This window comes from Myxine glutinosa, chromosome 8 (genome assembly GCF_964187855.1).
Source record: "Myxine glutinosa chromosome 8, kmMyxGlut1.1, whole genome shotgun sequence".
In the NCBI taxonomy this organism is placed as follows: Eukaryota; Metazoa; Chordata; class Myxini; order Myxiniformes; family Myxinidae; genus Myxine; species Myxine glutinosa.
This window is the reverse complement of record NC_136268.1, coordinates 143,221,798-143,237,952: the sequence shown is the minus strand read 5'-3', so window position 1 is coordinate 143,237,952 and position 16,155 is coordinate 143,221,798. Positions and strand designations below refer to the sequence as shown.

At 44.5% G+C, this 16,155-nt stretch overlaps 1 protein-coding gene across 11 annotated transcripts in view; it reads left to right on the top strand.

The window, feature by feature from the left end:
- Positions 1-16,155, top strand: part of AHI1 (Abelson helper integration site 1) — a 136,155-nt gene that overhangs the window by 63,677 nt on the left and 56,323 nt on the right. For 10 of the 11 annotated variants that reach the window (XR_013624415.1, XR_013624414.1, XR_013624413.1 and 7 more), the window contains exons 17-22: positions 5,658-5,776; positions 9,310-9,440; positions 12,133-12,273; positions 12,987-13,162; positions 13,427-13,478; positions 14,223-14,278. Coding sequence is in view for 8 of the 11 variants with exons in the window: in XM_078783788.1 (XP_078639914.1) it covers positions 5,658-5,776; positions 9,310-9,440; positions 12,133-12,273; positions 12,987-13,162; positions 13,427-13,478; positions 14,223-14,278 (675 nt within the window). In the remaining 3 variants the exon portion in view is untranslated. The remainder of the gene's footprint in view (positions 1-5,657; positions 5,777-9,309; positions 9,441-12,132; positions 12,274-12,986; positions 13,163-13,426; positions 13,479-14,222; positions 14,279-16,155) is intronic. The other variant, XM_078783790.1, reaches the window with a different exon arrangement.

Below are 16,155 nucleotides of genomic sequence, written 5' to 3'. Positions count from 1 at the left end.
AGTCCGTCACGCAAAGAACAGTTTTCCGGACGTTTTTTCTAAACGCTTAACGCTAATGATTTCAAACTTGGCACATGGTTTCCTCATGATAAGTTACAGATCAAGTTCGAACTTCACGACGTATCGATCATTTTTAACAAAGTTATGGCACTTTGAACTTTGGAAATTCTGATAATTCTGATGATCCTTAACTCAGTGCCATTTTAAGTTTTAATTTCCTTTAAAAACCAATTTCTCTGCAATAATAGGACCGATTGAGATAAATTTTTCACCATATGATGGACTCGGTCTGTAGAATATTTTAATGGTAATTATGACGTCACAGGTCACGTGGTTCGGTCGCCATATTGTTTTCGTGAAAACACGAAAACCCCTTTTTCTCTGCAACGGCTGAACAGATCGAGGCCAAACTTTGCAGCCAGAGTCGCATACCAATGACGAACAAAAAAGTCAACGAGCATGACGTCATGCGTCACATGGTTTCAGAGTTATGACGTTTTTAAGCATGAACCTTTAAAACCAAGCTCCTCCCTCAGTTTTTCATCCAATCGAGGGGAAACTTCACAAATCTGTACAGCATGTCAGTCTACTAAAATGTCCTTTTGGAATTTGTGATAGGGCACGTGGTTTGGCAGATATCGTTAATTAAACGAAAATATTTTTTAAAATGGATATCTCTTGTTTATTCTCGAGTTCTCCTCAAGCCGCACTGCGCGTCCTCAGCCTCGTCTCGCGAACGTCAACAGCGCGACACAGCGCGCGCTTTCCGGAGGGGCGGAGCCAAGCCGAGCAACATATATATATACACATCGATCATTGATCGTGAACCGAAAAATATAATAAATTACTGATGGTTTCAGAGTTATGACGTTTTTAAGCATGAACCTTTAAAACCGAGCCCCTCCCTCATTTTTGATCCAATCGAGGGGAAACTTCACAAATCTGTTCAGCATGTCAGTCTACTAAAATGTCCTTTTGGAATTTGCGATAGGGCACGTGGTTTGGCAGATATCGTTAATTAAACGAAAATATTTTTATAAATGGATATCTCTTGAATCGCTGCTACCTCAGACCGTGAGTTGGTAATAATTTATATAATTCACACAGTGCAATAAGTGCAGGCCGCTCCATGGAGCGACCTTGTGGGCTTATCAACGAGGCGAGGCGTGACACACGTGTCTCAGCATACCTCAGATCAACCAGCATCAACCATTATTGAAAACCAGCATCAACCGTGCATAAATTTGCATATTCGATCATTTTTGACAAAGTTATGGCACTTTGAACTTTGGTAGGGGACATGTATTGCAGTGCAATACTCAGAATGCTTGTTCTTATAGTATAGATTGTTATTTACAGTATTTACATTATTTATTATTCGTTATTACAGTATTTGCGGCAGCTTTTCAAGCCAGACAATTTGCAGATCGAATGAGAAAAAATTAAAAACTGAAAAAAAAGTTTTTGGGGGATTTAAAAAAAATCGCTCTATAGTGCCTAACTAAGCCTTTTTGATTAATGACAGTTATATACAAGTACACATTCACATAAATAAATACAAAACAATGTCCAGATAGTTGAACACAAATAATAAATCAAACCATTCCGGAAGCGGTCGAAGGTGGTGGTAAGTCTTCTTTTTCTTCCTGAATGTCATCATACTTAACTCAGAAACGTGATGAATGGCACATTCAACAGCATATATTCAACGAAAAGGTTAAATGATTATTTGACATTTGTGATGGATTCTGATTCGGATGTAATTGCTTTTCCATTATATTTGCCCTCATTTGCCCTTGTGCAACGGCAGGTACTCGAGCTATAAACACGCATAAGTTCTCTATGTAAATGTGTACCGTGTAGCGCCACCTGGTGTGGTTGGCAGAGGGTATTACAATTTTCTCTTTTTTACCTGGGCAACATTGAGGTTAAAGCACTTTTTGCATGGGTAAATTTTTCCTCCTTCCCTTCCGCCCTTCCCCCAAAACGGAGGGGCCTGTCAAAGCCACCCCCAATGATGTATATGTAGTATATCTTTCCCCTCACCTGTGGTATATCAATCCCGGTGTGTACCCCAGTTTAGAATAGTTACACCGTATCCCTGTGTGTCGTAGGAGGCGACTAAAAGGGTTGGCGTCAGGAAGGGCATCCGGCCATAAAACATTGCCTCAAAAAGGGAACCATGACAATTACAATTACATATGGGCAGGGTACAGCCCGAAGTACCCATGGGGGACCCCACTCCCTCTCGTCAAAACTCAAGGTGGGGAACCCGATCGAAGCAAGGGAGGAAATCCCTCCATTTATGACGTCGATACATCTGATGCCCTACGTGGCGATCGGTTTCTGAGGTTTGGGACATGGAATGTAGGGACAATGACAGGGAGATCAGGAGAAGTGGTGGAAGTATTGGTCAGAAGAAGAGTGGACATATGTTGTGTGCAGGAGACGAGATGGAAGGGTAGTTGTATGAGAATGGTGAAGGATAGTCAGGTACAGAAATACAAGTTTGTGTGGCAAGGGTGCCCGGAGGGCGTGCATGGCGTTGGTGTCCTGTTTTCTGAGGAGTTTGTAGACAGTGTGGTGAGTGTGACTAGAGTGAGTGAAAGGTTGATGGTGAAAATGATGATTGGAAAGCTCTTGGTGAACGTCATCTCGGGAGATGCCCCGCAGGTTGGTCGGAGCGATGAAGAGAAGGACCAGTTCTGGTGTGGGATAGAGAAGCTGATGGAAAACGTGAAAGATGAGGAAGTTGTTGTGGTAGGAGGAGACCTAAATGGACATGTGGGAAGGAGTATGGACGGTTTTGAGGGAGTTCATTGGGGTTACGGATATGGTGTGAGAAATGGAGAAGGTGAAAGGATTTTGGAGTTTGCTGATGGAGCTGATTTGTTGATTTGTAATACTCAGTTCCTGAAAGAGGATAATAAGCTTGTTACATACACGTCAGGTGGGTCGACGACAACCGTTGACTACCTGATGGTACGAGATAGGGGGCACCTCCAGGACACAAAGGTGATCCCGGGGGAGGAGGCTGTTTCACAGCACCACTTGGTTGTCTGCGACATGAGGGTGAAAGGTGCGAGGAGAGTTCGGCGGGTGAAGTACCAACCGAGAATGAAGTTGTGGAGGTTGAAAGAGGTGACAGTGAGGGAGGCATTAAAAGAGAGACTGAGTAGGGTCGAGGATGATGTGGTTGAGCTTGAAAGTGGTTGGATGTCAATGAAAGATAGTCTGTTGGGAGCCGTTGGTGAGGTATGTGGATGGACAAAATGACCACCGAGGCACTCGGAAACATGGCGGTGGGATGATGAAGTTGGAAAGAAGATTGACGAGAAGAGGAAGAAGTTCAAGGAGTGGCAGAAGGCGAAGGGTACGGGAGCAGAAAAGGAAGAGCTGGAAAGTTATAAAGAAGCCACGAAGGCTGCAAAGAAAGAGGTAGCAAAGGCGCAGGAGGCATATAGGAAAATGTTCGGAGAATGCTTGGATTCGGAAGAGGGTCAAAGAGCGGTGTTCAGGATTGCAAAGCAGATAGCGAAAGAGAGGTGTGATGTGATGGGGGTGAGTTGCTTGAAGGATGAAGTGGAACAAATCGTTGTGGACCCAGATGGAATTAAAGGAAGATGGAAGAGATATATGGAAATGCTGTTGAATGCAGAGAATGAATGGGGTGGCAACATAGAGAGTAACCCAGTTTTAAGACCGGCAGAGAAGATAACTGAGAAGGAAGTTGAGGAAGCGATAAAAGCAATGAAGAGTAGAAAAGCAGGAGGACCGACGGGAGTTGTGGGAGATATGTTGAAGGCAGCGGGAAGTTGGGGTGTGAAGAGAATGACAGAGATCTGTAATCTGGTGGTGAAAGAAGGCCGCATTCCAGTGGATTGGGAACTGAGTACCCTCGTCCCTCTATACAAGGGGAAAGGTGACCCTCTGGACTGTGGCTCGTATGGAGCGATAAAGTTATTAGAGCATGGAATGAAGGTATTGGAAAGGGTATTGGAAAAGAGGATAAGGGAGAAAGTGAAGATTGACGAAATGCAGTTTGGAGTTATGCCAGGAAAAGGAACGACAGACACGCTTTTTATTATGAGGTAGTTGCAGGAGAAGTACATGGAGAAGAGGAAGAAGTTGTTTCTTGGGTTTGTTGATCTGGAGAAAGCATTTGATAGGGTTCCATGTGAAGTAGTGACATGGGAATTGAGGAAGTTAGGAGTGGGGGAATGGTTGATCAGAGTCGTGATGGCAATGTACGAGAGAGCGCGCACAGCTGTAAGGACGAAGACGGGAACAGTGGTGAGTTTGAGTTGAAGGTGGGATTGCATCATGGGTTGGTACTAAGTCCACTACTATTTGTAGCAGTGATGGAGGTGCTGGCTCGGAACGTAAAGGAGGGTTTACTGTGGGAGTTGTTGTATGCAGATGATCTGGTGTTGATTGCGGAAAGTATGGATGGATTGAAGGAGAAGATGAACAAGTGGAAGGAATGTATGGAGGCAAAAGGTCTGAAGGTGAATATCGGAAAAACGAAGGTGATGGCAAGTGGTAAAGCATGTGGTGAGGTGGATAGAACTTGGAAGTGGCCGTGTGCTCTGTGCAGGAAGGATGTCAAAGTGAACTCCATTCAATGTACAATGTGCGCTGAGTGGGTTCATCAAAAATGTAGTGGTCTGAGAGTGTCATTAACCAGTCTGGCAGCTACATTCAAGTGTAAGGTGTGCACAGAGGGAGCTGCAGATGGAGGAAATGTTGAGTTGGATCTTGGAGACGGCGTAAAGCTGGAAGGTGTGAAAACATTTTGCTACCAAGGAGACATGCTGAATGGAGAAGGTGGATCAGACTCGGCAACGGTTGCTGGAGTGAGGTGAGCATGGAAGAAGTTTCGAGAACTGAGTGGCGTGCTGACGAGGAGGGGAGTGTCGTTGAAGCTGAAGGGAAATGTGTATGCTGCATGTGTGAGAAGTGTTTGGATTTATCGGAGTGAGACATGGGTAATGAACGTAGAGCAGCAACGAAGGCTGGAAAGGGTGGAAATGCGAATGGTTCAATGGATGTGTGGAGTATTGTTGAGAGAGAGAGGAAGACAAATGATGAATTGTGAAAGATGATGGGAATGGAGCCTGTGATTGATGCTGTGAAGAGAAACAGTTTGAGATGTTTTGGTCATGTGTTGAGGAAGGATGCAAGTGACTGGTTGAGAAGAGTGATGGAAATGAATGTAGAAGGAAATAGAGGATGGGGAAGACTGAGAAAGACTTGGCTAAAGGTGGTGGAAGAAGAAATGCGGGCAAGGGGGTTAACAAGGGGAGATGCAGAAAATAGGGTGAAATAGAGAAGACTGTCATGGGAATCAAGGCTAACCCCCACTCTAGCATGGAAAATGGCCTTAAAATGCATGTTGTTGTGTTGTTGTTGTATCTTTCCCCTCACCTCCTCCCTCCCCTCCCCCTTCCACCCACCCACACTCCCTTCCTCTCCCCTCCACCTCCTGCCTCCCTCCCCCCTGCCCCTCTCCCCGCAACGTTGGGAACTTCGGCTCGTCTTGCATAGGCTATCCTTGGCATTTATCTCACTGATGACCCCTGTGCAGTTATTAAGTGGAGCATCCATGACTCATTATACAAATTTGGACTTGTCACAGATGGATTGTGTCTTTGCAGAGTGTGAAGGAAGATGAACTCAAAGGTGTTCCTATCAATCACCTGAATCTGCACCCCAATGGCCGTCAGTTGTTGGTTCATGCTCGAGAAGGGGCACTGCGCCTCTTCGACCTACGGATGTAATGTCCTCCATAATTGTTGCTTTATTACTCGTTTTTTATTATCAAGATTTCTGTTCATTGTCATGTTTTATTGTATTTACAGTATTTTGCTAATGTATTTTGCTAATGGAACTTGATCATCTTTTTTTTTTTATCCTATATGTATACACAACAACACAACATGCATTTTAAAGGCCATTTTCCCTGCTAGAGCGGGGGTTAGCCTTGCGGTCCCCATGACAATCTTCTCCATTTTGCCCTATTTTCTGCATCTCTCCTTGTTAACCCCCTTGCCCGCATTTCTTCTTCCACCATCTTTAGCCAAGTCTTTTTCGGTCTTCCCCATCCTCTGCTTCCTTCTACATTCATTTCCATCACTCTTCTCAACCAGTCACTTTCATCCTTCCTCAACACATGACCAAACCATCTCAACCTGTTCCTCTTCACAGCATCAATCACAGGCTCTATTCCCATCATCTTTCGCAATTCATCATTTGTCTTCCTCTCTCTCAACGATACTCCACACATCCACCGAACCATTCGCATTTCCACCCTTTCCAACCTTCGTTGCTGCTCTACATTTATTACCCATGTCTCGCTCCCATAAATCATAACACTTCTCACACATGCAGCATACACCTTTCCCTTCAGCTTCAACGACACTCCCCTCATCATCAGCACGCCACCCAGTTCCCGAAACTTCTTCCATGCACATCTCACTCGAGCAACCGTTGCCGAGTCTGATCCACCTTCTCCATTCAGCATGTCTCCGAGGTAGCAAAATGTTTTCACACCTTCCAGCTTCACGCCATCTCCAAGATCCAACTCAACATTTCCTCCATCTGCAGCTCCCTCTGTGCACACCTTACATTTGAATGTAGCTGCCACACTGGTTAATGACCCTCTCAGACCACTACATTTTTGATGAACCCACTCAGCGCACATTGTACATTGAATGGAGTTCACTCCGACACCCTTCCTACACACAGCACAGGGCCACTTCCCAGTTCTTTCCACCTCACCACATGCTTTACCACTTGCCATCACCTTCGTCTTTCCGATATTCACCTTCAGACCTTTTGTCTCCATACATTCCTTCCACGTGGTCATCTTTTCCTTCAGTCCATCCATACTTTCCGCAATCAACACCAGATCATCTGCATACAACAACTCCCACGGTAAACCCTCCTTTACGTTCTGAGCCAGCACCTCCATCACAGCTACAAATAGTAATGGACTTAGTACCGACCCCTGATGCACTCCCACCTTCACCTCAAACTCACCACTGTTCCCGTCCTTCGTCCTTACAGCTGTGCGCGCTCTTTTGTACATTGCCATCACTACTCTGATCAACCATTCCTCCACTCCTAACTTCCTCAATGCCCATGTCAATACTTTGCGTGGTACCCTATCGAATGCTTTCTCCAGATCAACAAACCCAAGAAACAACTTCTTCCTCTTCTCCATGTACTTCTCCTGCAACTGCCTCACAATGAAAAGCGCGTCTGTCGTTCCTCTTCCTGGCATGAATCCAAACTGCATTTCGTCGATCTTCACTTTCTTCCTTATCCTCCTCTCCAACACCCTTTCCAATACCTTCATTCCATGCTCCAATAACTTTATCGCTCGGTACGAGCCACACTCCAGAGGGTCACCTTTCCCCTTGTATAGAGGGACGAGGGTACTCAGTTCCCAATCCACTGGAATGCGGCCTTCTTTCACCACCAGATTACAGATCTCTGTCATTCTCTTCACACCCCAACTTCCTGCTGCCTTCAACATATCTCCCACAACTCCCGTCGGCCCTCCCGCTTTTCTACCCTTCATTGCTTTTATCGCTTCCTCAACTTCCTTCTCAGTTATCTTCTCTGCCGGTCCTAAAACAGGGTTACTCTCTATGTTGCCATCCCATTCATTCTCTGTATTCAACAGCATTTCCATATATCTTTTCCATCTTCCTTTAATTCCATCTGGGTCGACAACGATTTGTCCCACTTCATCCTTTAAGCAACTCACCCCCATCACATCACACTTCTCTTTCGCTATCTGCTTTGCAATCCTGAATACTGCTTTCTGACCCTCTTCCGAATCCAAGCGTTCTCCGAACATTTTCCTACATGCCTCCTGCGCCTTTGCTACCTCTTTCTTTGCAGCCTTCCTGGCTGCCTTATAACTTTCATGCTCTGCTGTTTCTGCTCCCGTACCCTTCGCCTTCTGCCACTCCTTGAACTTCTTCCTCTTCACGTCAATCCTCTTTCCAACTTCATCATCCCACCACCATGTTTCCGAGTGCCTCGGTGGTCCTTTTGTCCATCCACATACCTCACCAACGGCTCCCAACAGACGAGCTTTCATTGACATCCAACCACTTTCAAGCTCAACCACATCATCCTCGACCCTACTCAGCCTCTCTTTTAATGCCTCCCTTACTGTCACCTCTTTCAACCTCCACACCTTCATTCTCGGTTGGTACTTCACCCGCCGAGCTCTCCTCGCACCTTTCACCTTTACGTCGCAGACAACCAAGTGGTGCTGTGAAACAGCCTCCTCCCCCGGGATCACCTTTGTGTCCCGGAGGTGCCCCCTATCTCGCCTACGCACCATCAGGTAGTCAACGGTTGTCGTCGACCCACCTGACGTGTATGTAACAAGCTTATTATCCTCTTTCTGGAACTGAGTATTACAAATCAACAAATCAGCTCCATCAGCAAACTCCAAAATCCTTTCACCTTCTCCATTTCTCACACCATATCCGTAACCCCCATGAACTCCGTCAAAACCATCCATACTCCTTCCCACATGTCCATTTAGGTCTCCTCCTACCACAACAACTTCCTCATCTTTCACGTTTTCCATCAGCTTCTCTATCGCACACCAGAACGTGTCCTTTTCTTCATCGCTTCGACCAACCTGCGGAGCATATCCCGAGATGACGTTCACCAAGAGCTTTCCAATCATCATTTTCACCATCATCAACCTATCACTCACTCTAGTCACACTCACCACACTGTCTACAAACTCCTCAGAAAACAGGACACCAACACCATTCACGCCCTCCGGGCAGCCTTGCCACACAAACTTGTATTTCTGTCCCTGCCTACCCTTCACCATTCTCACACCACTTCCCTTCCATCTCGTCTCTTGCACACAACATATGTCCACTCTTCTTCTGACCAATACTTCCACCACTTCTCCTGATCTCCCTGTCATTGTCCCTACATTCCATGTCCCAAACCTCAGAAACCGATCTCCACTTCGGGCTGTACCCTGCCCATATGTAGTTGTAATTGTCATGGTTCCCTTTTTTTTTTTGAGGCAATGTTTTTATGGCCGGATGCCCTTCCTGACGCCAACCCTCTTAGTCGTCTCTTACGACACGCAGGGATACGGTGTACCTATTCTTATCCAGGGTACACACCGGGAAACGTTTAAAACATGGAAATTCTGGGGAATATATGTATATGGGAAATATATGTATGTTACCTAAAAACTGGGAATTCTTTTTAACTTCATGATGCTGTGTTTGAACCCATCTCACGGCTTTCCCTCAGCTCCGCAATAAGGAAATTCACCTGGCTCAATAACTTCCGTGAACGGCTGCATAGTACCATCTCGCCCTGTGGCACATTCCTGTTTGCTGGGAGTGAGAGTGGATCTGTTTGCGTATGGAACGCTAACACAGGTAGGCTACGGGGATTTTGACCTAATATCTTCCTTTTTTGACCTACACACTGTATCAATTGTGTTTAGAGCATCTACTCTGGATCTGGGAGATCGGTAGTTTGAACCCCGGCTGAAATCATCCCAACGATTTTTTAAAAATGGAAGTGTTGCTTCCTTGCTTGACACTCAGCATTGAAAAAGGATAGAGCACCGAGAGAAGATAGCGGGGCATGCTTTCAGACTGCAAGATGATGTTTCTTTTGACCTTTTTACAATATTTTTGACCTTTTTTATTTTTATTTTTTAAACAATATTTTGACCTTTTTTACAGTATTTTGAGCTTTTTACTCACACAAGCTTTATATTTAAGAGGAAAAGTTTACTCTCTAAGTGGTTGCTAGGCAAAACTAAGGCTTGCCTCTTATTTGGCGGCACAGATGCATTTTTCCCGGGCGGTGTATTTCGCAGCCACAGTGACGCAAAAATGCAGGGAATAAATTTTTTTTGGTTTATTTTGGAGCATCTCCTATATTACTGTCTTACCAGAGCATTCCAGACCAGACGATCTGAGGGTTCTCAACTCCTTGTTCTAGAGTCTGTGTTTTGCAGTGGCTGGGAAAGTGTAGCGACAGGATAAGAAGAAGATTCTTTCTTTTGATGTTTGGGTAATTGTTTTTGGGTATTTAATCCATATTGACTTTGTTCGGTGAGTGGTGGCTTAATTCCACAGAAGTTTCGTGTGCCAGACAGGGAGGGTGAGCTCTGGTAAGAGAGTAATATAGGAGATGCTCCAAAATAAACAATATATTTTTATTCCATGAATTTTTGCGTCACCATGGTTGCGAAATACACCGCCCGGGACAAATGCATGATGCATCCCATACCCCCAGCCCTTCTGTTTGTGTCTCAGCCTGCACGATCCCTCCACCCCTAATTTTATAAATTAAATTGTTTCGCATTTGTAATCTGTCTTTATGTCTTTTAATTATTTTGTTCACGGACATGCGCTATTGCGGGCGCATCAGCATTCCCATCCCACCGCAATACGGAATGAGAAGATAGGGATGCAGCCAATCGGCACGCCCGAAACATGATGGTGGCCGACGCTATAAAAAGCTGAGAGAGGAAGCCGAGAGAGCCTTTAGAGCTTTAGCTTTTGCTTTTTGAGAGAGACCCAGAGATTAGAGACCCACGAGCAACAAGGCGAAGAGATGATGAATACCTTCTGAGGCTGGGGCGATAGCCGGGGCGTATCCAGCTTGCTAAAGATATTCATTGTATGCACTTTTGAGAGATCCCAATAAACATGTCAATATTGCTTTTAACTGCTTCAGCTCTAACCTTTAGCTTCAGTTTCAGCTTCAGGTTCGGTGGTACAATAGTAGATTTAACTGTAGTTTTAGTTTGCATGTTTCCACTTGTACAAGTTAAAGAGCCAGGTTGCAGCAAATGCTGCTTTTGAAAGAGCAATGAAGATGGTATGTTGTTGAATCAGCTCGCTGAAATGAAATCATTTTTTGTATTCATATTTGATCTGATTAGGATGTCATCGTTTTGCTATTTTTAAGCTCCTGTCCTGTCTTGTTTAATTATGGGATGGATATACCTACCGCAGGTTGCAGTATAAATGTAGTCCGAGCCATTGTTGAGAAATCCTTTAGACATTCTTCAACATTTGCAGTGCTGTTTTAATTCTATTCTTATTCTTTTTTTTTTGTGTACACAAATCCCACACTCTAGGAAGAGCAAGGTGACACAGGGTAGAAGGCCACATACTGACAGTGGGACAGTAGGACAACATGCACCAACCCGTCTGTGATGACAAAGCAGGGGGCGCTGTGCTTCTAATTATTTGTGGGAGATGCCAATGATGTTAAGAGCTTTGGATTCCTCAACATCCATGAGTAATGGGTATGAATTGGGGACACCAGTACACCGTGTGGAGCAGCACTCCATTGATATATGAGCTTGTGGGCTGTGAGAAGTTTTCTAAAGTGGGATTTGGCATGATGGAGAATGCCCAGTCTGCAACTGGCATTGGTCGCCAGCTTTGATATGTACGTGATCTGCCCAGGAAAGGTCATAGCTTATCGTGAGGCCCAGAAGTTCAAAAGAATTGACTTCTTCCAATTCAAGAACAAAAGAATTGACTTCTCCAATGGTCGATTGAGGAAAGAAATAGGTGGGATCGTTTGATTGTCCTTCCCAAGAGTCAGTATGAGAATGCGAGATTTGCCCGGATTGAAAGACATGTTCCAAGTTTTAGAAGAAAATCTGATCCTTTCAAGGTCAGCATAGAGGGAAGCTGCTGCTGCTGGGGCTTGGCGGGGGTGAGAGGGGGGGCGGGATATAGAAGTGTATGGTATAATGTGGAATCATCTGCGAAGAGTTAAGAAAAGTTTTCCGGGACGTCAGATAACTAATTTCTGTCTACTAGCAACACGACTGGGCCAAAATATCTGGATTCCAGCCTCGATAGAGAGGACATAACAGGATTATTTTGACTTGAGAGATTGCATGAATGGAGGAAATCAGAAAGATAGAAATGAAGGTGGCCTTGTATTCTACTGATCCTCCTTTTCTTTTTCATATTGTTAGGTCTATTATTTTCTTTTTCATATTGCTTTCTTTAGTTTTTACTTTCATATTCTCTTTATCTTCCATCATACAAATGTGTTGTTCCTATTATTTTGCACCGTACATCTACGCAGGTGACAAAGTGACCATGTACTCAGGCCTCGGATTTTCTGTGCCTGCCCGTGATGTGGCATACCACCCGCACGACCATCTCGTTGCATTCTGTGCATATGGTGAGAACCATCGCGTCTTGCTCTACAGTTATGATCAATCTGGTGAGTCACAGCATCTCAAAGCACACGCAACCGACAGGTGACCTTCGTGGTGGGTGGCGTCGAATGCTTAGCTTGCTAGCCCGTGACCCTCAAGCTTAGCGGGCCGGGCCCCATTGACCTTGAAAGGTGCTGGAATTTCGGCAGCAACTGACCCAACACATGCTCACAGTTAGACCTAACACTTGCTGCACAAGGAACTCGCCCACTTACAGAACATATCAATGCTGTCAGCACACACAGCACCCCACAACTCAGATGTAGCAAGGTCGTGCCAAGGCTGGTGATTTCCTGTCTGTGATTTTCCTCTTCGGCATCCACTACACCCGGCGCGTCTCGTAGAAATGGCCGAGTTATTGTGAGATTGATTTTCCTCATTCGGCATCTTTTGTGCAATTTTCACGAAACCACATTGTACGTGTACCCACTTAGTGCAAAGGGCAGTGGTTGGAGAACCACATTGAATGATGACGTCTCCATTGGAAATTACCTTTGTATGTTTGGAGCATGGATGTCCAAATTTAGAATTCTATCAAACTTGAAATATGTGATGCCATATTATTACCATAGCTTTGCTTTGATGGATTTGTCACAATTGAGGAAGTAAATGTAGAACCGCAACTTGTTGAGTTGTGTTTGAAAGAGGAGCGTTGGGTGCATTGGATTGATTGATTCCATGAATGTAAATGCTGTGCTCTATCAACTGCTGCGCTCAGTTGCTCAATTGGAGGCAAGTAACACGATTGGCATCAAAGCTGGAGTGACTCGAGACCGTCTGAGCAGCACCATGATCAGTGTTCAGGATCCCGTGTCTTCGTTGTCCATGGCAGGCGTATCACAGCTGTCATCACGCGCACAACGAGTGCAACGAGCGTTAGACTCCGTTCTGCAGGTCAGTGACACTCTCTATTTCAGGTTATGTTCCAGTAGTCGAAACTTTATTTTCTAATCAGTTCTATGGAGGAATAAACTTTGGAGGACTGGGCTCTTTCCCTTCTCTGTTGTTTCCCCGGAAATGCTGTAGTGCATACATTTCAGCACAAGGGGGCAATATGTGCCCTTCCAGGGGCCGAAGCATTACAGGATGGGCTCAAATTAGTGTAAAGATGTTATCAGACCTTTTGTACCTCACCATCTACCAAATATACCTTTACAGGAGCCCCTCGATGTATACGGATGTCCCATTGGCAACAACCCTGAGCATTTAGGTGGGTATTTGATCCATCATTTTAATCTATCGCTGATTGTAATGTAAAAGTGTTTTTTTCCTTAATTTGTATGCGGCGTCGAGCTGCTTGTTGGATCATTTCTGGGAGTGAAGCTGTAACACTGATGCAATCCCCCTGAAGATTAGGGCAGGGATTTGGAATTTGGCCAGGGTGCCCAGGGGCATGTGGATAAATGGATATATCATGGTATGTTAGACCAGTCTTAATCTTCAAGTCCTTTCTTTTCCTTTTGTGTGCAGCCAATGGCTGCTGGTTGCGTCATTTTGCTGAGGGAATGGCTGTGCCACTGGTGCAGTGCCCCTTTTGGGTTGGAGCAGGAAATTGGAAGTTGGGCAGGGTGCCTACTCTTCGTGAAGGACACCATGGGATCTTTAACGTCCAACACCTAATGCGGGCAGACGGGATGCCCAGTTTAACGTCCATCCGAAGGACGGCACACACATTGGTGAATCACCCTGCCTGTCAAACACTGGGATAACAGTTTTTTTTATAGCTGGGTCCGGATTCAAACCCCAGCTAGACAGCTTAGAGGCGAGTGTGCGTACCTCTAGGCCATCCTGTGCTGACTCCATAATACATGGCACATTGCGTAAGGATACCACAACTCATATGATAAAGATATAATGCTCTGTTGTCTTTGTGAATATGACTTGGTTTATTTGAATAGTAATGAATCCAAGTTTAGGTGTTTTTTAAATCTTATTTTTACTTTTTTCTTTACAGATATAAAGGATTCGCGACCATTGAGATCATCAAATGATAAAAACGTTCCAGCACAGGTGAAGCTCATTTTTGGTGTTCTGAACCTTAAGATTGATCTTGTGTAGCTTAAACCCTTGTCAACTTGCTTTCTTGTTTGTGATGTCACCACTTCATCCATTATAAGCCCAGAGTTGGCTTGACGGTTAGGGTGCTTGCTTGGGATTCTCGGATCCTGAGTTCAAATCCCAGTCGGTCATTGAATTAACACCAGGTGGGGTTGACTCAGCCTGTCATCCTTCCGAGGTAGGCGAAATGAGTACAGCTTGAGTACTTGAGAAATGAGTACTGAAATGAGTACTGGGATGAATGAGCCATTCCTGCGTAGGAGTGATGCCCCGACCAGGATTGGGCCCAAGAGTCAAGAAACTGCTTCAGCAGCCATATGCATCTCAAGGTGCATGAGTGGACATCACATCATCTTTACATGAGGCATACCTCTTTTTCATCTATTGGGCATCAGGTGGAATTTTTGTTGTGCAAATCAACAAGTTCTGTTCAAATTGCATTTTTCTTAAATGCGTGAAAAAAAAAGCATCATCTGTTGCTACTTATTATTGCCAAAATGTCTCCCACACAAGAGCAATTGATGGATGATAAAGCTCCAGCAGTTAGAAGGGAAGCAGCTAGAAAAATTCAGGGATGATAAAACTCCAGGGCCGGATAATATGCATCCTAGAGTATTTTAGGAGGTGGGAGAGCAGATAAGCGTGGTGTTTACTGATATGTTCAACAGGTCGTTGGAGTCCAGAGAGGTATCGGAGGGTTCGAGAGTATCAAATGTAACACCATTATTTTAATAAACGATCCAGAGAAGAATTAGGGAATTAGGGACCTGTCAACTTGACTTCAGTTATGGAAAAGGTGTTGGATGGAGATATTAATTGAGGAACGGATAGTGAAACATTTGAATAATTTCAAACGAATTAAAGGTAATTAGCATGAATTTATCAAACAGAGATCATGTTTAACAAATTGATTGGAGTTCCACACAGTACTTTGATTGGGTGGATGAGGGTAGTGTTCTAGACTTTAAGAAGGCATTTTATAAGGTACCTCATAGGAGGTCTTTAGCCAAGGTGAGGGCTTGTTGATTTGCTGGTCAGGTAGCCAACTGCATTGGAATCTGGACTAGTGATAGAAAACAAAGAACGGCCATTTATATCAATGATTTGGGTTGTGGGGTTAAGAGTAAACTTTCCAAATTTGCAGATGGCACAAAGCTTTGAGGTAAGGTAGATAGCAGAGATAGTGTGGTGATCCAATTCAGGAAAGTCTTGATACTTTAATAGATTGGGTAAAAGATTGGCATATGCAGTTTAACACAAAGAAATGCACTCTAAGGTGCTGGGGATAGGGAAGAATAATGAAAATAGAGATTACATGATGCAAGGGGTAATCTTGGAGCACATCACACAGGAGAATGATCTTGAGGTGGTAATAGATACAGGGGCTAAGCAGACAGCACAATGCCAAACAGCCATAGGTAAAGCAAACAAGGTTTTAGGTTGTACAGGTATTCATACGTGGATAAATTCTAAATCAAAGGAGGTAGTATTAATGCTGTGCAGTACAGAAATTTAGTGAGGCCTCGGCTAGAATATTGTGTGCAGATTTGGTTACCACATATGAGGAAGGACATAGCTGCCATGAGAGGGTACAGTGTAGGGCTACGAGATTGATTGTGGAGCTAGCTCGACAAAGCTATGAGGAACGGTGAAAGGAGACAGGACTTCATATATTAACTAGAGCAATGTGACTGTGTCGCCAATATGCCTCCGCATAGTCCCACAACGGGTAGATGCCCTCGTTCTGTCCTAAAAATAAACAAGTTTTATTTCAAACCCTTTAGCTGTTTTCAAGTATCATATTTTCACCAGCCATGACAGGTTTCACA